The sequence below is a fragment of the Patella vulgata genome, chromosome 2, assembly GCF_932274485.2.
Source record: "Patella vulgata chromosome 2, xgPatVulg1.2, whole genome shotgun sequence".
In the NCBI taxonomy this organism is placed as follows: domain Eukaryota; kingdom Metazoa; phylum Mollusca; class Gastropoda; family Patellidae; genus Patella; species Patella vulgata.
Window position 1 is genome coordinate 2,403,696 of NC_065880.2, and position 23,640 is coordinate 2,427,335.

General features: G+C 35.3%; 1 protein-coding gene across 3 annotated transcripts in view; it reads right to left on the reverse strand.

Moving 5' to 3' along the window:
- LOC126811624 (uncharacterized) overlaps positions 1-23,640 on the reverse strand; it is a 104,046-nt gene that overhangs the window by 15,514 nt on the left and 64,892 nt on the right. For 2 of the 3 annotated variants that reach the window (XM_056098538.1, XM_056098537.1), the window contains exons 4-10: positions 22,778-23,119; positions 14,585-14,869; positions 13,427-13,759; positions 12,852-13,008; positions 10,632-10,789; positions 9,749-9,919; positions 5,887-6,000 (exon numbers count right to left, since the gene is read on the reverse strand). In XM_056098538.1, the coding sequence (XP_055954513.1) occupies positions 5,887-6,000; positions 9,749-9,919; positions 10,632-10,789; positions 12,852-13,008; positions 13,427-13,759; positions 14,585-14,869; positions 22,778-23,119 (1,560 nt within the window). The remainder of the gene's footprint in view (positions 1-5,886; positions 6,001-9,748; positions 9,920-10,631; positions 10,790-12,851; positions 13,009-13,426; positions 13,760-14,584; positions 14,870-22,777; positions 23,120-23,640) is intronic. The other variant, XM_056098539.1, reaches the window with a different exon arrangement.

The following is a 23,640-nucleotide window of genomic DNA, read 5'->3' on the forward strand; positions in this document are numbered from 1 at the left end:
TCAGACAATTAGAATCTGGGGGCAGACTTGCTCCCAAAAGAAGAAAGTGTCCGCCGTCTTGATGAGAGAATTGCAGAAGAGAAGAATTTATTAATAACAGGTGCCAAGGCCCCAATTGAATACCTCAATGCAGTTATGAATTTTGTTGGACTGTGAATTGTCATGTTTATAAACTGTTATAAATATATTTACTATAAAAATGTATTTATTTATTTAGTTAATATATGTATTTGGTTTTTTTAGTTAATATATGCATGTATAATGTCATGTTTATAAACTGTTATAAATATATATACTATAAAAATGTATTTATTTATTCAGTTAATATATGTATTTGTTTTTTTAGTTAATATATGTATTTGTTTTTTTAATTAATATATGCATATATAATGTCATGTTTATAAACTGTTATAAATATATATACTATAAGAATGTATTTATTTATTCAGTTAATATATGTATTTGTTTTTTTAGTTAATATATGCATATATAATATATATATTTTTTTTATATATTTGTTTATTTATTTATTTAGTTAATATATGTATTTGTTTATTATATATCTGTACTTATTATATATCAAACTTTATAAATATTTATACTATAAAAAGGTATTTATTTACTATGTTGAAGTGTCACAAACTTATTACAGACTATACTTTAAATCCCCTTAAACCCCCTTTGTTGGTTAATCAGTCATGGCCTAGTGGACCTTGACTCTAAACAATAGATGTGGGGAAAGTGAGATGTCCCCTAACTGAATAGGAAAACTGATTGAAGTCTTTCAGTTTTGAAGACTGTCTTCTTCTGAAAAGGTTGTTTATCAGGTTATCTGTGATTGGTTGGTTATTCTTAAGTGTAGCTGGGATAAAACTAAATTACATCCATGCATCTGGTTTGTCTGCGATATCACCTTAGGTGGAAGTGGACGTAATACTCCAGTAACGAACGAACGATGCATCTGGTCAGATTATCAGATTCAGAGCGAAACATTCACTTAAATATAAATCAGTTCGTTTGCCGTCTTCATCTATGAAATGGTTTGGCCGATAAAAGTGCGACTGAAATAAAGAAATTTTAGGAACTGTATTTTAAAACGAATTTGGCCCAAATGTTTAAAACCGATTTTTCATTTTTGTGAAACAGATATGGGTGTTTCTTTAAAGCCTTTACATAGGGTGTGGACGAAAAGTCGGGTTTTTATTTCCGTTTTAAGTTATATCTCAAGTACCTTAAGATTTCACAATTGTCGCTAACGCCAATAATCTTTTCCACAGGGCCGCAATTTTAAATCACATGGCTAAGCATATAATATTTTCTTGGTGATTTGGAAGAGAAAACAGATTAACCCAAAACATATTTTTAGATATTAAAATTCAGCTATGTCATAGAGTGCCAGGTTTTGGACTTGATTGATAAATTAATTACTGTCCCGGTGTGGCGCATTAATGATCTTGATATGAACTCTGATAAATGAAATAATTTTTTTCCAAAAACACAAATACTAAAAACTTTGTTAAAGGTAAATCACACCGTTTGAATCTCTAATCAAAACTGAAAATGATTCGTCATTGATATCCTAACGAAATTTAATTCTGATCTGAATCTTAATTCAACACTGATCCATGTTTTGGAAGTCCTCTTTGACGAGTTTAGAAAGTACATTTAAAAACTATCGAGATGACTTTAATCCTTGGTGTTCGAGTTCTGCCAGTATTTTAACAATTCATTTTATACTGTTTTCTTTAAACCAATCGGTTAATTTTCAGAAGGCAAATTTTACAAAACACTACTGAAGATTTAGTTGTTTTTAGTTCTACATTACAGATCTGTGTTTGGTAAATAATGAGTATTATTTATTATCAATCGATTTGTGAAATAACTTAAAAGGTCATGTTTGATAAAGTGAATACACCTGTGCTGATTAGGCTACCTTAATTTTTAACTTAATTTATCTTTGAAAACCTCGCATTTCTGTCGTATAACAGCTGACATGACAATATTGACTGTTTTAACCAGATTTCTGATAAGATAGATGTTATACTGTACATATAAATGTATATTATTTAAGAGTGTTGTAAAATACGTCGTTCAGTTACGAAAGTTGATCTAACATACCCGCATGTTGATTCAGAGGGCGTTGGTCACGATGAGATGTGTTTTTGTTAATGTTATCGATCGCTTTCAGTCCCTATAAAGTTATAGGAAATACATATTAAAATAATCAGCATATTTATTCTTGTGTAAATGCTACCATACAAGAAGGAACGTGATCTATAATTTGAAATTGTTCTTATGTATCATCTAGTTTGTAATCACTTATGCAAACCCAACTTTAAGATATCAGTGTACATCTCAAATCTGTTGATAACTTGATCAACTATTGCATATTTAATCATTTGGATTGATTGAAATAGCCTGTCATTCTTTACTTAATACTCCAATTGTTCCATGAAACTTTTCTAAAATAAACGTTCTTTCGAGCATGTTTATTTCTTTAATGGAATACAAATTTAAATTTACAAAGGCATGTTCACATATAAATACCAATATCAATAGACCTATTTGTCTATAGGTTTACAGAAATATAAATGCACACATGTTTAAACCAAATTGTGCTGCACACTTTAGGCACATGTACACGGGAATGGCCGTTCAAAAACTAAGCTGTGTTGCGAATGCTAGGAGACCTCAGATTCAATTGAATCTTGGAGCAGATTTTGTCAGGTTGCAAATTACGAAATAAACGAATAGACCCAAATCGTAGTGAGTGTTCATTTGTTTCCGTACAAAAATTCCGAATTTGGATAAACAAGAGAACGTTAACATTGAAAACCCAAAACAAATGAATGCATGACAACTCAGGCCAAATACCACTCGGACCAAAACCGGCCGGATCAGTTAATAGACCACTCGGACCAAGATAGAAGATCACTCGGACCAAGACCGTATATCACTCGCACCAAGGCAGAAGATCGCTCGGACCAAGATAGATGACCACTCGGACCAAGAGAGAAGACCACTTCAACCAATGTTTTTGAAATAATACAGTGTTGTTTTAATAAATTGATAATAGTGTTTGTTTTAATATTAAAGTGTTATTTTAATAAATTGATATTTATGTTTGTTTTTCTACATTTGTTTTCTTTTTAACTTTCTTATCATCTCATCATGAAGCATAGAAAAAAATCTCAACGAGTCATCAACAACTGAATAGTTATTAATTCGTATACTTGTATTTCGGAAAAGACTATTCTTTGTGTGTACTATATTTATCGATTTGTACTGCCTTTTATTGCAAGCTTGTCGTGGAATGCGTGTCAAAGATCAGTTTACGTTTTGTCATTAAAATCGGTAGATACTTTGAATAATCGTGCATGTCGTGTAAATATTTTCAATTAAATTCATCAACATATTATTCCGTTTTTAATATACTACTTTTACCAGAATCTATGGTTACCAAAGAACACAGGGCTGGATTAACCATTAAAGATACCTTCCCTTTACAAACTATTTGATTTGATGATTTATTTGGACTAAAAACATATTCAAACTAATTAATCTATCATAATTGTGCTTTAAATCCTTCTCAAAACATTTTCGCGAGAAAATACCCCACGATTTAAAAATCTATTAAAATAAGTCATGTTGGTGTCACGTGACCTTGCATATACAAGACGATGTTGTCTTTAATCGCTGTCCATTTATCATAAATATTGAAGCCTAATTAAATTCTCGGATTATCACTGCCCACGTCATTTCCGTAATTTTTATCTCAGAAAATGTTGTACGTTTAAGTCTCTCAATTTTTTACTAGTCCACTCACCATCAAGTTTATCAACATATACATCAAGCGCTCACTAACGCTGAGAGATCAGACAATCTTCGCGTTCAACCTTTGACGTCACCCGGGTTGCCGATTAGGAAAACCCTTCTTTTTTTGTCCCGTATTCGCTCCATGGGTGTTTTTCAGGAAATCCAGTATTTTTCTAGTAAGATTGGATGTTTCTACTTTCCATATATACCACAATTGCCATACTTTTATTGGAAATAACTACCCGATAAATAGTTTTCTGAGAAAGTATCTTTAAGCGAAATAAGAACTTTAATAAGTTTTTTATTTTTTCGTCTTTTCTTTCTATCAATGTTTTATCGTTTGGTAGAGCCTTTTAATAACCACGCTATTCACGTTAATATTTTCTGACGTGGTTTGAGTTGGCCTTTTTCAAAAACATTCATCGGTTAAATCAAATATGCAAAAATACTTACCCGTAAAATATAATAAAGATAGTATTTGTTAACCAAAATATTAGGTTGAGTGGTCTTATAAGTTTATGATACGATGACGGTCTGAAAAGTTCTAAGCCTAGATCAGGATAGATCAATTGGGTTGAAACAAACGTTTGCCACCAACAAGTATCATCATTGAATGAATCATAGACATAAGAACTACAACTATAGTGTTATTATTGTCTTCGTACCAGACCATCTTGTGAACCTATCAATTGAAATACTACAAAACTGGCTATAGGACAGTTATCAAGTACCAGCAACTGAAAGGACTAACCTCAACACATGGTCTTCACTTTAGGGGTTGATGCCTCTTTTAATTTAAGCATGACTGAGAGAGCCTTGACGATGAAGGCTATCAACAACAAAAATTCAAGAAAACATTATTTTGGTGCATGGCTGATCAACAATTGGTCTTCTAAATAAATAAATAACAATATATTGAGTAGTCGTTTATTTTAATTTGGCCCGAGTGGCCTTCTAATCAATCGTGGTCGGAATGCTCTTCTAATCTCGGCCCGAGTGGTCTTCTTATCTTAGTCCCAATGCTCTTCTAATCAATGTCCGGGTGGTCTTCTAATCTCAGCCTGAGTGGTCTTCTAATCGGTCTTGGTCCGAATGGGCTTCTGTCTTGCCCCGAGTGGTCTTGGTCGGAGTGGTCTTCTGTTTTAGTTGTCGTCTGTTCGTCCAACTGGTCTTGGTGCGAATTGTCTTATATTATTGGTCCGAATGGTCTTCAAAACTTGGTCCGAATGGTCTTCTAATGTTAATCCGGGTAAAATTCTAATCTTGGTTCAGAGTGGTCTATCAGCTGGTCAAACTGGTCTTGGGCTTCTATTTTGGTCTGAATGGCGTTATGTTGGTTCGACATGTCTTTGGTCCGACTGGTCTTGGTCCGAATGGTCGGGTGTTCGATCCCTGCATTGGCCGAGAAAGTTCATCCAGAAGGTCCTGACAAGGATAGCTGTCTAGTTGTTCGGATGGGAGGTCCCGTGTACATATTCGCGTGCATGTAAAAGATCCATTGGCAGTTGGAATTCGATATAAGAGTAGACCGTAGTGCCGCTGCCCGGGCAAAATTCCCCTCATAGCACACTGTATGGCGTATGCCCGTCTCCATTATCCCAGTTTAGGAGCAGAACAGTAGGACGTTAACACCCATTTCATTTCATTTCGATAATTTGCAGAAAATTGAAGTATTTTCGCAGTTATCTCCCTTTACAACCGATAAATATTGTTACAGATGTAAGTTGGCTCTTCGCATCAATGAGATATTAAGTACTGAAATTGGTGGTAAGAAAAACAAGTGAAAATACAGATATTTGCCATTTTCAAAACCGGAAAACCCATCTCAGCATTTCCATGACTCTGGGTGGATCAGTCAGTCTAATATATATTTTATATACGTATGTTTAGGCTCTAGGTAAGCCAATAGACAAAAATGGATAAAATCCCAAACTTGAGCCTTATCACTTCCTGCATGGCTTTATCGCGGACACGTTCATAATTATAACTGTTTCTGATTTTTCAATCCAAGTACTCCAGTTAAAGGAATCACTGAGTTCTAATCACCAACATGTCACTTTCTGTACTTACCAGATATATGAGGTTTAGCCACTTCTTCAATATCGGTATAAACTTTATTTTTGATGTCTGTTTTTATTCTGTCACTCTGATCTGTCTGTACCATTGTTTCATCTTTGGGGTCATCTTCAATACAAAATGATTCAATTACAAAAATAGTGTTTCATTAATACCAAAGCGGAACTAGATTACATACCAACGTTATCTAACACAATCTGATTTCGTTTTTATTTTCAACATGTTCCCAAAAGGTATCTTCGAAACTAAAGTATGTAGAGCACGTCTGAGATAACTGAACAGTTTTTACAATCGAATACAAATTGTGACCTCTAGAATGTCCTCAAGCTATAAATGTGTTTTGTCGTACAACCAAGGGCCACAATCCATGATGTTACGGTCCAAAATGTGCAAATATCGAAAGGAAACGAGATCTGTGGGATACAAACATATAATATATGTGACTATTGTTTTAAGTTTCATTAAAATCGGATAACAACAGGTTGACATGCAATGTAGATTCCGAAATCTATTTACTATTAATGGGAGGTAACTATTGTTTTGTAATAGTCACAGACGTCAAGTAGTTGTTTTATCACAAGTATCTGGTTAATCAGGTAGGAGACTCACACGTGGACCCGCCATTTGTCAATGTTCTGATATACGTAGATAAGATAAGATACACAATTTATAAAGACAAGGAACAGTCTACATGTGACAATCGAGTTGCAAAGTTCAAGGTTCGATCAATGTCAAGGTTGCTGGAAATCATACCTGATCAACAAAGAGTTTCGATGGAGGCCGCCATATTTGTTTACATTGTGTTATGTGCGACGACCCCTGATTGGACAATGCTAATTGATCACGTGTTAACATAACGAGCGCAAAATTTCGGTAATTGCCCAGTACTGAAGCAACGGTTAGATGTTGTAAAACTCGCGATCGTTGCTTCAGGAACATGAGCTCTGTTTAGCGAAAGCGGGAAATGTTAATCATTGTACTCAAGATGTTCCAAAGTCTTGACCAATTAAATTGCTTATCGCTACTTAGCCTAAGCAGAATATTTTCATCATCGAACTTAATCAAGGTATTTCATCACTCACCCAATTAGAACCGAAGTTATTGTTTCTAACGTCTCAACCAATCAAATTGCTTATCTCTGCTTAGTCATAGTGAAACATGCGCATGATCGAAGGCATTCTACCTCATTTAGGAGAGTTATTGTGTTCCAAAGTCTCGACCAATCAGATTGAAGTCTCCACTTTGCTTAAGCAGAAAATGCTGAGCATCGAATTTTGTTAAGTAAGGTATTGATGTAATGAAACTATACGCGAAGTTTCACCACTTAATTAGAACTAAGGATAGCGTGCCCCAAAGCATCAGAGAGATAAAGAGAGAAATGGTGTTTAACGTCCACTCGACACAAACCAGGCCAATTCGGGACTAACATATGGTTCAATCAATTTGGCAGTGAGAGGTACCCGGAAAAAACACACGAGATTGGACAGACGACCCTACTCCTTGCCACGTACAAGTTGGGCATCGAAACCACACCAATTGACTCAATGACAGAGCTTATTATACAGCACCCACGTGCTAACCATTCGGCCATCCAACGCCCCCCTCCCAAGCCCCCAAAGCATCAGCTAATTGCTAATCTCTGCTTACTCTAAGCAGAAAATGCTCGGCTTCGAACTCCATCTAGGCATTCGCCTGAATGTCTGATAAACACCTACACCAAGTTTGAACATTCTAGCTCAATAAGAAGGGAGTTATTAAATATTGTGTCGAAAAAAGTGTGACGGATAAAAAGACGGGCGACAACAATGTACGTCCACATAAAAATGTGGGCGTATAAAAAGGAAAGACAGACAGACCATATGTGGTGGACAAAGAATGAGGCTGGCAATCACTAAAAAATATTACAATCTATAATAGTATACTATTCAAAAAAAGTAGGGGATATTTGATTTTCGGGGCATAATACTAAAATATGCAAATGACTACGAAAAAAGTCACTATAGAACCTAACAGAAGAAACATTTCCAGTTACATGTGACGCCCAAACGCACCAATAGCTACCGCATGGAATGCAGGTGATGCTTGGGATCATCATGGGGGTCCAACCCAAGATTTGCACGACTCTGACTTTGAATGTTACAGTCATTGTGGCATTGAATTCCAGGGTGGAAACATCAGTTTAATTGTTTTAGTGACCAGAAAACAAATTTTGATATGCGTCGGCTTACCCAAAATGAAAGGTTACGTGCCCTTGGCATGCTACAGATCGGCACAACACAGGCGGTTGTGGCGCGGACGATGAATGTTTCTCAGTCTGTCATAAGCAGGCTATGGTCCCGATACCGTGATACACAATCTGTACAGGACAGACCACGCTCAGGTCGACCAAGGGCGACAACTCAAGCCCAGGATCGATTTATCCGTACCTTGGCCTTGAGAAATCGTGTCATCACAGCAAATCAGATCAGCGCTCGTCTTCAAACAGACACTGGTGTGAGAGTGAGTGGCCAGACGATTCGGAATCGACTGCATAGGGGTCACCCTCGCGCCCGACGTCCTCGCGTGATCCCTTGTTTGAGAGATCATCACATTCAGTCAAGACGTCGTTGGTGTAGGGATCGTCAACACTGGGATAATCGACGCTGGAGCAATGTAATGTTTTCAGATGAGTCAAGGTTCACTGTTGATTTTTTGGACAGACGTAGGAGGGTGGGGCGTCGTCGAAACGAGCGCTTCCAAGACGTTAACGTCATCAGACATGATCGATTTGGGGGTGGTTCTGTTATGGTGTGGGGAGGCATCACTGTTGCTGGAAGAACGGCTTTACATGTTGTTGCAGGGCGTGTTACAGGCCAGTACTACCGGGACAACAACTTGGCAGTCCATGTTGTGCCGTTCGCACGACGTCATGGCCGCCGTTTCATCTTCCAGGATGACAACGCAAGATGTCACAGGGCCAGGATCGTTACAGGTTACCTCCAACAACAGAACATCACCCCATTACCTTGGCCAGCACTGAGTCCCGACCTCTCCCCCATCGAGCATGTCTGGGACATGCTTGGATAGAGGTTACGTCAACGTCAACAACGTCCTGCCAATGTCCAAGAACTTGCTGATGCGTTGCAACAGGAATGGGACAATCTGGACCAAAATGACCTTAGACGTCTCATTAGGAGTATGCCACGTCGGATCAATGCTTGTTTGGCAAACAGAGGAGGATTTACCCGTTACTGACTTGGTTGTGATGCTGTGGTAACTTTGCTGTTTGACCCCGGGTATCATTTTACCCTTATAATGGTCAGTCTGTGCCTTACTTAGTCTAACGATCATTTGGAATAAATCGATGAATGTGAACTTCATTTCATTTTGTCATTTGTTTCTTCGTCAGTTTCATTAGGTGACTTTAATAACACTTAAAAATCAAATATCCCCTACTTTTTTTGAATAGTATATATTTGTATGTCAGTTATCATAAACCCCATACCTCAGTGATCGCGGTCCTAATCAACAGATAATAATAGACAGTTGCATGCTTTTAAATCTCCTCATAAATTCTATTTTTCACATACCGTCAGCTGTGATCATCTAAGATCTGGTCATTGAAGGGGCGGGGGTTGAGTCGTTGCAAAGGTTCTTCTAGTCTAACGACGGGAATTAGTACCCAGGAGAATTCAGTTCTAGAACTAGCATGATCCTTTTGGTCTGTTCTCAGCACGGACCAGTTGCGTTACGATTATGGTGATATTATTGAGAGGATATTGACCTTCAGAAAAAACACTTAAATATATCCGGTAAAATTTAAGTCTGCTGGACAAAATGTGAAAATGTTCCATTATAATATCAAATATATGCTTACCGTGTTCAACCTCTTCTAGACGTATTTTTAACTTGTTGCATTCATCTTCTAATTCCCTCACTCGTTTTCTCAAGTTAGAATTCTCCTCTTCCACAATTTTCAACTTGTGCTTTAGGTTCCTGAATTGATTTTGAATATCCTGTTGTTCCTCCGTGCTGATATGTTCATCACCTTCAACAGAAGAATTTATCAATACAGTTGACCAAGTAATAAAATATACGCTGACCAGTAATGATATTGTGACAAAACTAGTCACTTGGTGAAGGTAAATTGTCAGCCAAGAAAACAAATTCCCACAGAAGCTAGATTGACTAGCTGTCGAATTGTTTAGCCCGTGCGCGTTAGATCATAGGGTCTGTTATTGAGTCAAGTGGCATGGTTTCGATTTCCCGCTTGTACATGACAAGACGTAGGGTCACCTGCCCAGTACCGGTAGCCTTAGCTTTTTGAATAAATAGGTTTCTTCTCGCATGAAACTAACAACTTTGTATTAATCGGGTGACATCTTGATCCTGTACGGCTTACATCACATCAGATTTGTCTAAAACTAGATCAAGGGTCCTAACTTCAATAATAATTTCGGAAATCGTTGACAATCAACAGGCCCCTTTGTGTGCACCCATGTTAACTCAGTCGGATAAGCACTTTCCATCTCCAACAGGTGTATAATATGTTTGGAATTGGTCACGTGCGTCTTCATCTCGTGAACATAAATACTGTGTAACTTTAGCCTGAAAGCGTCCATGCACTTGAGGACTATGGACTGCAGAACTGACAGGAGTGACGACAATATACGGTCATATTCCAAAGTGAGCGTATAATAAAAACAATTGGAAGTGCTAATGTCGAATAGAATACCTACAAATTAAGAAATATGAAATACCTTCTTCGACCTTTTCAAATGAAAATCCCTCTGACGATACTTTTTTTCTTCCAATAAAACCAGACTTCACTGCTGATTCTAAAATCCGACGAAGTTGACTTTCACTCTTGTTGGAATCTAAAGAGATCAGACTGAAAGTCACCTGCACACAACCCTTGCTGAAAAACAGATCAATTATTACAAAAAGAAAGTGTTTACAATATAGAATTCTAAATTAAATTACAAAGCATTTACTGGATTTATACGTGTAATATACAGGATATCACGACCAGTCTTAGCAAGCTGTTGGGTCCAAACAGTCCTAACCCCTAACTACGTCATCGCTTGTTTATCAAAAGACATTGTGGTCTTAGCCCGGGGTCAACTTCGCCATTGTTTACATTGAATAGCTTGTGGACAAACATATTATTTTAACAATTCCGAAAGTGAATTGTTGTGTACCGCATTGTGTCTCGTCAACAAAGAGAAGCCAATGTTGAGCTTTTATCAACTGCCAGTCGAAGATAAGAGACCGAAAAAGTGGGTACAATTGATTCGAAATAAAAATCTTCGTACAGAATCGCGGTGGACGAACTTTTGTAGTCTACATTTTCTGGAGGAAAAAAGTCTTACATGAGCTGTAACCCAGCAATATTTCTTTGGTCCGCCGAATGGTCAACGATCATAAAAGAATATAATGTGTGAACAGCAAGTCCAAAAAGTCATTACCACTGAATATACCAAAGCATTCAGCAGACGAACGTGCTCTTTCTATGAAAAGCAGACGACGTGTTCTCTTTAGGGAACGTATATAAATGCAGAAAGCATGTATTCATTTATATTTATTTGTTTACCCGATATATAAGTCACTCATTACATCTGCATTTAATTTGATTTAATTTTAAATACAAACACTAACAGTCTATCCATACTTCAGGAAGCGCTTGAAGACTTCAGTATGAAGGAAAACAACATATGTATAACATTGCCGAGTCGCAAGATGGTACTGACCATACATAAGGAAACCATTCGAAATAAGATGGTGTGTGCTCGGTAAGTAGTGTTAGACATATTGTCGATGGAAATGAATTTATATTATCATAAATAAGACAAACTATTTGATAGAAAACATAGAGAGAATATTCATCGAAGCGTGCCAAATGAAATTAGTAATTCTTCTTCCATAAGTATTGCTCTTCCGTTCCTAAATTCCTCTTGAAGTATTATTCCCAAGAAATCATTTTTTACTTGTTATTGTTTATAATTTATTTCATTAGTTACAGATTAATACATGTAGCAAACCGTACTACACTGAAACCCACCGGCTTTTGAAGGATGAATTAGAAAATATTTTAGATAGTATTTTGAACTCTATGGAAGATGACGAATGTTTCAACGATGTTGGTGCTCTGAAATCCACCCTGAAAACTGTTATAAAGCTCTTAAAAATGTCAAAGAGGAGTTAGATGTCGTCACAAAACTTAGACATTGGGACAGTTTTCTCTTTAAACGATTTCAAGGTTCAGATGATGATATAAAATATTGGACAGGTTTCTACAGCCATGACGCATTAATGGCCTTTTACCAAAACCTTCTAGAACCAAATGTCAGGGATATTATTTATAGGGGTCTCAATAAATTCTGATGGAAAGAACTCATCTGATTTGGAAGGAAACAAAAGTTGCAACCCATCGATGATGAAACTTTTTCAACTCTTGTAAAACTTAAACAGGGATCCGTCAATTTAGATTTGGCCGAGAGATTTAGAATCGGTGACAGTCATGTATCTCTAATTTTCACAACTTGGGTAAAGTTTATGCTTGTATACTATCAGACATCGACGCATGGATGCCACGGAAGAAAGTTAAAAAAATCATGCAAAGGTGTTTTCAAGACTTATATCTGGTTCGCCACCAGGTTCACAGGGGTGGATTGTTTTACTTAAACTAGATTCGATTAACCTAGCTCTTGTAGGGTTCGTTGTATTTCTAGAAGTTCATTATAAATATGTTTTAAATTTATTACATCTAATCTTTTATGTTTATTACTCAATATATTGGAAATGGAATGTTCGGAATTGCACAGTTCATAATACCCCTTACATAGATGTGTTTTAAGGAAATTAAAGGACTTTCTCTAATGTTTTATTGGATGTGAATATCATGAATTTGTATATTACTTACTTCAAGGAAGAATTCTAAATTAAATTTAATTAAATTATGTAACTTGTATATTACTTACCTTAATTGTTTTACGACGACTAACTCAGTAGATTCTGGGTATAAACCTTCTATACTGTCTTCTACTTCATCAATAAATTCTTTACGAAGTGGATTGGAATAATCTATCAATTCGATATACGTCTGTCCAGGATATTTAATATGACCCTTGTATTTAACTGAAATATAGTAGCAATATTAAGCCTAAAAAAACTTGACATAGTCTCGATTGCCCAGTACCGTTGATACAATAATATATAATCGACGCTGCAAGATCACGCTGAGCAAGAATAAAACATGTAGAGATTGCTTCATCATCATCATAAATTGTATTTTGTTGAGACTACATGTATATTACCTTTTTATTGTTACTATAGTTGTATATTTACCCTAAATATCGAAGACTAGGTACATTCTCTTTCCATATGGAGTGTCTATTATTTCTATATATACCAGATTTGCCATACGTTTATTGTAAATAACTACCCTATAAATACTATCGCGAGGAGGCATCTTTAAGAACAACAGAGATGCCAACCCACAATATAGGGGAAAGTCTTCCAAAGAGGGCAAATGATTGATGTTAAATATACTTACTAGAGTGCGGTTCCAGTTGTTTTATAGCTTGTGAATAACCTTCTAGTTCAAGACATTTTAAAAACTTCTTATACGCATTGGGACCACATCTACGTAACTTGAATAACATGTTTCTAGCACGCGTTCTTTTGTTAGATTCAGCTTCTAGTTCTTGAACATCCTCCTCATTGAGAACACATTTAGAATAGAGGGGCATTATTAAGTCCTTCGGTTCTAATTCATCCATCAAGAACATTATATTAGTCTGTATTTTTGACCAATCCTTGGATATCATTAATCCCTTCTGCTCAATTAAAGGAATTTTCTGTATAACTTTGCATTCTTCGGCACCGTCTGTATATGTAAGTAAATGATCAACATGAGTTAATAAGTATAAATGATATATTGTCAACCAAACATATGCCCACTAATAGCTAAATTCACTAAGATATGTACTGGCAATGGCTTTCAGATAGTACGATGTTGTCTCCTAACTGACGTGCAAATCGGTGTAGAAGCAGGCGGAATCGATGCAGACGGACTTCCCTACCTTCCCTTTCCGGGTTTTTGGTTTAGTTAATTTATATTAAAAGGGAATATGGAACATTAAAATAGACAAAAATTGATTTAATACATATGAGGTAGGGGCATACCTCTGCAATCAAAATCATCCACGATCTTATGATCCTTAACATATTTCAAGTTTCACCTAAATCGAATACAATCAACATTGGTATACGTCATTGGTATACGTATTACATGCTGTTCCACTAGCGGCCATATTGAAGGCAAGTCTCTTTTCAGTTTTTTTCGCAAAACCATGATGAAGGTATAGATATATTAGAACGATTTTTTAAATAAAAATCAAATTGCGTCCACAACCTGTACAATTAGAGGCAATAATCCATGGAGTAACGGTTTGATACGTGACAATATCGATATGAAACGAGGTCTGTGGGATATAAACCTATAGTTAAAATGTCTTCAAAATCGGATACAAATTGTGACCTGTAGAGTGTCCACAAACAAAATGTGAACGGACGGACAGGAGCGACAGCATAATACATCCACGTGAAAATGTGCGCGCATAAAACATTGACTACAGTGGTTTTTCGGTGTAACGGCCTGACCATAGAATTTATACAAGTTAAGTCTTAAAACATTGATTACATGACTAACCATTTTGTACATCAGCCTCTTCACCATCAGTTCCTAGAACTTTTAAATTAACATCTTCCAAACTTTTTATTTTTTTTTCAAGTGTTTCGAATTTTTCAAGCTTCTCTCTCAGTGCGCAGACTTCGTCTTCCAGCTGTTTGTTCCTTAGATGTACATCTTGTTCTGTTAGCTGATTCATTTTGGATGAGTTTACTTGTAATGTAGTCTTGGATGAGTTTACGTGTAATGTAGTCTTATTTGAATCAATTCCCTGAATAAGTCCTGGTTCACTCACAAAATTTTCTTCTGTTTTATAAAACAAAAATCGAAACCAGCAACATGAAAATAAAGTAAATAGGATGATGACTACTATTTATGGTTAATGCATTCACATGTTTCTACACAGTGAGCTAGGACCATAATTTCAAAACTAATTAACGGGAATGGGTGTTGTTTTTTTTAAGATTCACTAATCTGAACAACGCATTTAAATCTGAATCAGAACGGATGTCCCCAGAGAAAATGATACTGAAATTTCAGTGAAATTCAGGGAAATTTGAAAATTTTGCCTTATCTCACTGATATCTCACCAAAATTTCACTGAAATCTCACCAAAATTTCACTGAAATCTCACCAAAATTTCACTGAAATCTCACCAAAATTTCACTGAAATCTCACCAAAATTTCACTGAAATCTCACCATATTGCAAATTTCGTTGAAATTTTTATATTGCAAATTTCGTTGAAATTTTTATATTGCAAATTTCGTTGAAATTTTTATATTGCAAATTTCGTTGAAATTTTTGTATTGCAATTTTCATTGAAATTTTTATATTGCAAATTTCATTGAAATTTATATATTGCAAATTTCATTGAAATTTTTATATTGCAATTTTCATTGAAATTTTTGTATTGCAAATTAGTAAGTTGTGAAAGAGAGCACTTGAAATTATGGCCTAATAGTGTCAGAAGACGAAATGTTTTTAATTTCCATTAATTAATCACGTTATTTCCTAAAGTAGACAATTTCATTGACGTTTATTTTATTCGTCGATCACCGTGCGTAATCCACGAACACTTAGCATGACTCAACATCAAAATTTTTACCGATGTGTTCCGATAATTATATTATGGCACCTGATGGGAATGGCTATTTTCGCAAATAGGTCATCAATTACGGCACCCCTAAATCCCATTTACAGTAAATATTTTAGGATCAATTAATATAATCATGTTTTGAAATAAACCCCTTTTATTGTAAAAAGAGAGAATAAATCTAAACCAACCTAAAATCAAGTTTTGAGGTCATTGTCTAATGACAGATTCCAAGACTGGCAAGAGTGTCAGGTTACAGACAAGCGGCATTGTTTTTATACGCCCACATTGAAATGTAGACGTATATTGCCGTCGCCCCCGTCCGTCCATCGGTCCGTCCGTCCGTCGGTCCACAATTTTTTGTGAATGCTCTAACGCCAAAAGTTATCATCCAATTGTTTTAAAATTGATATATGTTGTTAACATTAGTGAGATAAAGAAGCCTATTTAATTTCAATAATTTCCGTTTATTACGTCTAGAGTTATGGCCCTTTTTCACTTTGTTGAACCTTGTGAACGCTCTAATGCCAAAAGTTAATATACGATCTTTCTGAAATTTACTTGCATTATTTAAATTAGTGCAACGAAGAAGCCTATTGAATTTCAGCAATTTCCGTTTATTACGTCTAGAGTTATGGCCCTTTTTCACTTTATTGAACTTTGTGAACGCTCTAACGCCAAAAGTTATCATTCGATCTTTGTGAAATTTATATGCATTATTTAGATTAGTGAAACGGAGAAGCCTATTGAATTTCAGCAATGTCCGTTTATTTCATCTAGAATTATGGCCCTTGTTTCACTTTATTGATCCTTATGAACGCTTTAACGCAAAAAGTTAACACCCGATCTTTGTGAAATTTATATGCATGATTTAAATTAGTGAAACGAAAAAGGATATTGAATTTCAGCAATTTACAATAATTACTTCTAGAGTTATTGCCCTTGTTTCACTTTGTTAAATCTTTGTTAATACTCGATTGATGATAGTTATCATCCGATATGTATGAAATTTATATGCATCATTTAAATTTGTGAAACAAGTCTATTGAATTTCAGCATTTTCTGTCAATAATTTCTAGAGTTATGGCGATTGTGAACGTTTGAATGACAAAATTGATCATGTGATCTGTATGAAATTTATATGCATTATTTAAATTAGTAAAACGAAAAAGCCTGTCAAATTTCAAAAATTTCTGCAGATTACTTCTAGAGTTGAGACCCTTGTTTCAGTTTGCAGAACCTTGTAAACCCTCAAACGACAAAATTTATAATCTGATCTGTATGTAACTGTCTTGTAAAGGCCCTGATTACCTACAAAGGAATAAATATGCGACAACCCTTGACGACCTTTCGGACGATTTAGCTGCCGTGGGCGTATGTTTTGTTGCCTGGCAACCTATCTTTAAAAACAAATGAAGAAATTTTTAGTTCTATAATTGTTGTAAATTGTATGGAACTCACATGCAAACAAAAAAGGACCTCGCGTGCATGTTTCATTGCTAAATTGATAAACCAGTGCTGCTATTTTATACAGGTTAACAGGCTAATTAACCTACATTCTTTTCACTGTTTCGCGAAAGGGTTCCGCATTTTTAATCAAATGCTGAAATTTCTGGAAAAAAGCGCGAATTTGAGAGAGAGAGAGAGAGAGAAAGAGAGAGAGAAATGGGGTTTAAGTCCACTTGACACAAACTAGGTCATTTTGGAACTAACATATGGTTTAATTTTATTTCAATAATTCGTTTGCGCGTAGGGGTCTTTAGCAATGGGAGGAAACCGGAAGACCCGGAGAAAACCCACGAGGTTGAACAGGACGAATTTGGGATAATAGAGTTGTGTTTGTGCACATTATTTTCTGGATAATAACACCAATAAACGTCTATCACAGAATGGTTTGTCTGATAAATTTCGAAGTAGTTAATTATGAAATGGATGTACCGATAAGGGGTATTTGCAAAAGCAACAATGGTGATTATAGCTGTTTAAATTCTAGGAGATCGTGCTATTAGTATTAATTTTCGTCATTCAAATTATAAGTTTGACCTGGTTTAGTTCGAAAAAAATAAGTGAAACCGTTCTCTCTATATAGGTCACGGATCCACGAAAATAAATCAAAAAATATTTTAAAAATGATTAATAGAAAGCCAAAGTTTTAAGAGTAAGACTACAACATTTACAATTATCAGTGTTAATCTTGTGTATTCAGAAGTAAATGCTCCCACTAGTGACAGCCGATGCACATTTATCCCTGGTTTCCAAAATAAACTATAATACAGGTTTGCTTTGTTTTTTACAAGATAATTTTGAAACTGCTGTCTGCTCTAATAGCACACTGCATGGCACATTCCTATCTTTATTTAATATTATTTTGATTGTGTCATTTCATGCCATATATTTTTATTATGGAAGAAGAAAGGGACTACACAAGAAGAAAAAGAAAATTAAGAAGACATAATACAGAAATTTGAGGGAAAAATAATAATAATACATGCATGCTAATTTTGTAATTGTTTTTTTTTTTTAGAATGCATGTTAAAGGACAATATTGGTGTCAGTCATTATCACATATGTGATAGAACTCGTTAAACACGTTCCAGATATAATTTTAACACAGAGATCATTGCTACGATAGATGCGTAAAGCAGGTTTCTACAAAAGGAAGTGGCGAACACAAAAGGAAAACACGAGTTATCCTTTTATGTAACTGGCTGAAGTGACGAGAGATAACAGATACACCGGCGAATTTCTGCTCACTAACAATTCCTTCGAAGATCAACAGTTGTTATGTGAGACTGTGAGAGGAAATTTGACTATTCAAAAAAAGTAATTGAATGTCACTAGATAAAGAGAACAGGAGACAAATAGAAATAGTCTGTATGGTAATGTACAGATGTTTTCTATATTTTTTCGTTTTCTCTTTTCTGTTTTGTATGGTCAGATATCCTCTCAGTCTCATATAACAACATTCGGTCTTCGTAGGAATTACATGTATTAGTGAACATAAATTCGCTCGTGTATCTGTTATCACTTGTCACTTAAGTCAGTTATATAGAGTGATAACTCGTGTTTTCCTTTTGGGTTCGTCACTTCGGTTTTTTGAAACCTTGATTACGCATCTATCGTAACAATGATCTCTGTGTTAAAATTTTATTTGGAACGTGTTCAACCATTAAACCAGTTCTATCACATATGTGATAATGACTGACACCAATATTGTCCTTTAATAAAGACCTAGAAATAGTAATGAGATTTCAGTAAAATTTCAACAAAATTTCAGTAACATTTCGACGAGATTTCAGTAAAATCTCAATGAAATTTCAGTGAGAGATTTTGTCAGTGAGATTTCAGTGAAATTTAGGGAGATTTCAGTGAGAAACTTGGTAAAAATATTATTGAAATTTCACTGAGATCTCACCGACATTTCATTGAAATAATACATTAAAGACCACATAAGATGGACAAAACATTTTTTCGGTACGTGTAGCCAATAGTTCCTATATCCACTTTACGCAAGCACACACCAATCTGATTTAAATTAATTTGGTTGTTTACGTTTAAGTTTCCGACACGCCAAAACGCTTTTCAATTTTTCAATAACGACCATAATCCGGTTGATTGGCTGGTGATGTCACATAGACTACACATTGTGTATACATTATCTATACACGATATATCACTATCTTTACAATATATCGCTGTATATACACACCACGGTCCAAGTTCCCACGTACAAACTGGGTGATTTAATGGCATATATGGACCAAAAACATATTCAAACTAATTAATTTGTCATAATTATGCTTCAAATTTGCGAAGGAATGCCCTGCTATTAAAATTCGATCAAACCAGGTCATGTTTACGTCACGTCTTGGGAGTCAGAGGAGAATCCATTGCATACATAAGACAATGTTGTCTTTAATCGCTTACTATTTATTACAAATATAGAATCCTAATTAAATTCTCGGATTATCCACTACCCACGTCTTTTTTATCTCAGAAAATGTTGTTCGTCTAACTCTTCATAAAGTTTATCAACTTGTACAACAAGCGCTCAATGTTCGCTTGTGACCTTTGACATAACGCGTGCAGAAGTTTTTAATCGTCTGGCTGTTGATTAGGTGAATCCTTATGTTTTTGTCCTGTATACGCTCCATGAGTGTTTTTCGGGGAATCCAGTATTTTTCTAGTAAGATTGGATATCTCTACTTTCCATATATACCAAAATTGCCATAGTTTTATTGGAAATTACCACCCGATAAATACTTTTCTGGGAACCCATCTTTAACATGTGACTGGGATAATCATAATCACCGAATTATCGTCTTGCATTGTTATAGATTAGACATTTTGTGATTGGAGTATTTTAGAGTGAATTTAAAATGCTTTATCATGCCGTACATCCAATTAAGCTGCCTTTGTTTAAATAAATTGTTTTATTTAATTAGGGGATTAAGGAATCAGTCATGTGTTAATGAATACACACGCCGGCTGTATATAGGTAAATAAGGAATGAACATATCGAATCTGCATTCGGTCACTGTGACGTCACTGGCGTCTGAGGGGATTAAGAGTGTTTTCCATAAGTGGCAAAGTCGTTTTTACGGGTGGTCTTTTTTTTCGACTTTGAGTGAAGATAGCTGAATTAATTTTAATCAGATTGGTCCGAACTTGCCGTAAAGTGGATATAGTAACCATTGGCTATACGTACGGTGTAACGGTCATACATTTAAAAGTTTTTAAAATCAGATAAAAATTATGACCTCTAGAGGGACGTCCCGATATGCGCAAATATCGAAAGGAATTAAGATCTTTGGATTATAATAATACATTATACATCGGATATAAATTGTGACTTCTAGAGTGTCAACAACCTTGGTATTACATACTTTTACACTATTTCCATCCAAGGAGTGGCCATTTTGTCCGGCAGTTAGGGTCAGATTTGTCCGGAGTTAAAAATAGTCACTACTCTTACAGTATCTCTGTAAATAAGAACGTTGAAAACAATGACGTCATTTGCTATTTTTCAACAAACTTTTGCTGGATGAAATATAATCGCTGAACAGATCAGCCATTTTTAAAAATGTATTTCCAATCTACACTGTTAAAATTATATGTATATTTACAGTTATAAGTATAGTAAAAATACAGTGCCGGATTTGTCAGATCACATGGTTTGTTAACTTACATGTACATTTGTAAATGCATATGAATACAAGGCTTGTGTACGATTACATCAAACTTAGTGTAGAAATACAACCATATGGCAGTTTACATTATGTGAGCTGTATATTAACAGAAATGTCGTTGAAAATATTATTTTTACAGAAAATTGTAAATTTACTTTCAAATAGTAGTAACATCGGTTATTCCCCCTTCGACTACATATCGAATTTTGTGCAAAATATTTACTGTTTTGTCAGCCAGTTTAGTCCATTTTAGAGAAATAGGTTCTTCAAAATCTGAATGCACCGAACTGGCTAATAAAGACAGGCATATGAAATACATTCGGTTGTGTGGGATATTTTGCTTGGACGGTATCACGTCACCTATTCTTTCCATTGCAAGGAGCAGAACAGTAGCACATTAAACCCCATTTCATTTAATTTCTTTATATTATCGAATTTTATTTTACATGCTCGGCTGAAAGGTCCGGAAAACTTTCCGTGTTCGCCAGGATCGAACCTAGGACTAATTACCCAAGCGAAGACAAACATATTCCTTTTAGTAATGTTACCTTGGCAAATTACATAATATGTAATTCTACAATAGTTATGAGGTATTATTGTCAAAATACACAATATTCTTTTGTATTAAATGTTATTGTACAAATTTATGTAAATTAACATCATGATAATTTTACATGTACTCCATTTACAGATATGTAATTTTACCTTGGATGTATAATAGCAAGAGGTAAAGTTACATTACAGACTGTGAAATAACATGCAATGTTAAAATACAGTTATACCGATGGCAATGTAATAATTTTAACAGTGTAGAAATCACTGGTTTCTTGAATTGCTATCATTCTCGAGTTATGTACTAAATTGTGTCTAAATAAAGTAGAGTCTAGGAGTTGGGGAGGGACTGTCGGATTTCCCCTGGAGACAGGACCACTGCAATGTCCGAAAATAAACTAAAATCTTTGCGACACAGTACATTTCTTCGTTTCCCTAATACCAATCTTTACGGCTATGTTTAAATGTAGACCTATAACCCAACATACATTGAAATAGTAATTATTTCATGCGTATACACACCATTCATATGATTGTTTAAGACTATCTAATGGCAAGGGGCTGGTTGTTCAAAACCCAGTTATTTTAAAGATTCGTTCAACTCTTAACGGATTGTTATCTTACTAACGTGTCAATTTCATTATCGGTTAGCTAACCCAAGAGAAGAATGTTTGGTCATTGGCTGAATTTTAAATTTTTACATTCAATATAGATTATCATTATTGCTCAACTTTCACATAATAATGTACCCAGATGATCTTTAAGGAAAAATACTACCACAATAACCTACCAGAACGTAACATATTACCTTGACTCAGGATAATATATAAAAGAGGGGTAAAATAAATAACCTCCTACTGCTCCGACTGGGTTAATGATGAAGGGCGTTCGCCATACAGTGCGCTATGAGGGAGATTTTGCCTGGACTGCGGCGCTAAGGCCTACCCTTATATCGAATTCCAACTGCCAAGGTATATCTTATGTGCACGCAAATGTGTACATGGAACCTTGATTTTTTAATTCCATCAAGACCACTGAGAAGGGGAAACCACGCCAGAAAATACCGATGAACTTTCTCGGCCAACACAGGAATCGACCATGGAACCTCCAGGTTAGCGAGCCAACATCTTACTCACTTGGCCACAGCAGCTCCTCCCACTAGAAAACGCACTCACGAATTCAACCAAAATCATTTGAACATAACCTACATTATGAGTTTGATAATTGTGGTCTTTGTTACATACATGTATCTGAAACAAGACCATTTCATCAATGAACTCTATTCGTCATATTAGTCCCTTAAGGGAAAATATTTAAATGAATATCTCTGACAAACTAAAATAATGGTATCGACTGTAAATTGTGCTTTTTTACTTACCCGATACTAATGTTTCAGCTACTGCTCCATACCCTGATTTATTTAAACAGTCGATGAATTTAGAATATGCATTTATACCACAAGTCCGAAGAATATCTAGAAATTTACGTATCATTGCCTTTCTACCGCCAGATTTCGCTGTGTTGATTACTTCCAAGTCATCTTTGTTTAGTACATATATCTCAGTCAAACTGTCTAATAATGGTTGTAGAGGACTCAGATTCTCTGTTAAATACGTATAGTTAGATATTATTCTATGTTCATCTTCAGGTGACATCTTCCCCTTCTCTCTTCTAGGTATAACGTTTCTCCCCTCAGCATTGGGTGGGCTCTCTTGGTATTCTGAGAAAATAAACACCACAATATTATACCTGTGTCTATAACAATTTGTATCATTATCAATAATATTATAACAACATTAAAATTCAACTTATTATGTTTGCAGTGTAAGGTCTAGTTTTCGTGAATTGACTACTCACGAGAGATTATCCCTGCAGTTTCAATGCCATATAATACAATGTATTTCTGGAAACCATCGAACAAAATCTATAATTGTGTCGCAGTCAACAAGGGTTGTCGCATATTGTTTGCTTGTGTCGGCAATTACAACATTTACAACACACTGAAATCTGATTAAGAGCAACAACCAATTAAACATGCATTATGCAAAAGCTAAATCTGCCTATTGTAGGTCTCTTTTAGGCCTTAAATGTGATATAAATTATTAATTAGACATTTATTAACATGACCAAACCATTATCAACTATCGATGGCATCATATTGGTCTGATTGTCAGTCGATTCGAATGGTTCGCCATTTAAAAACTTAATCTTAAAATGGCGAGCGAGGGTATGGTGGCTTCA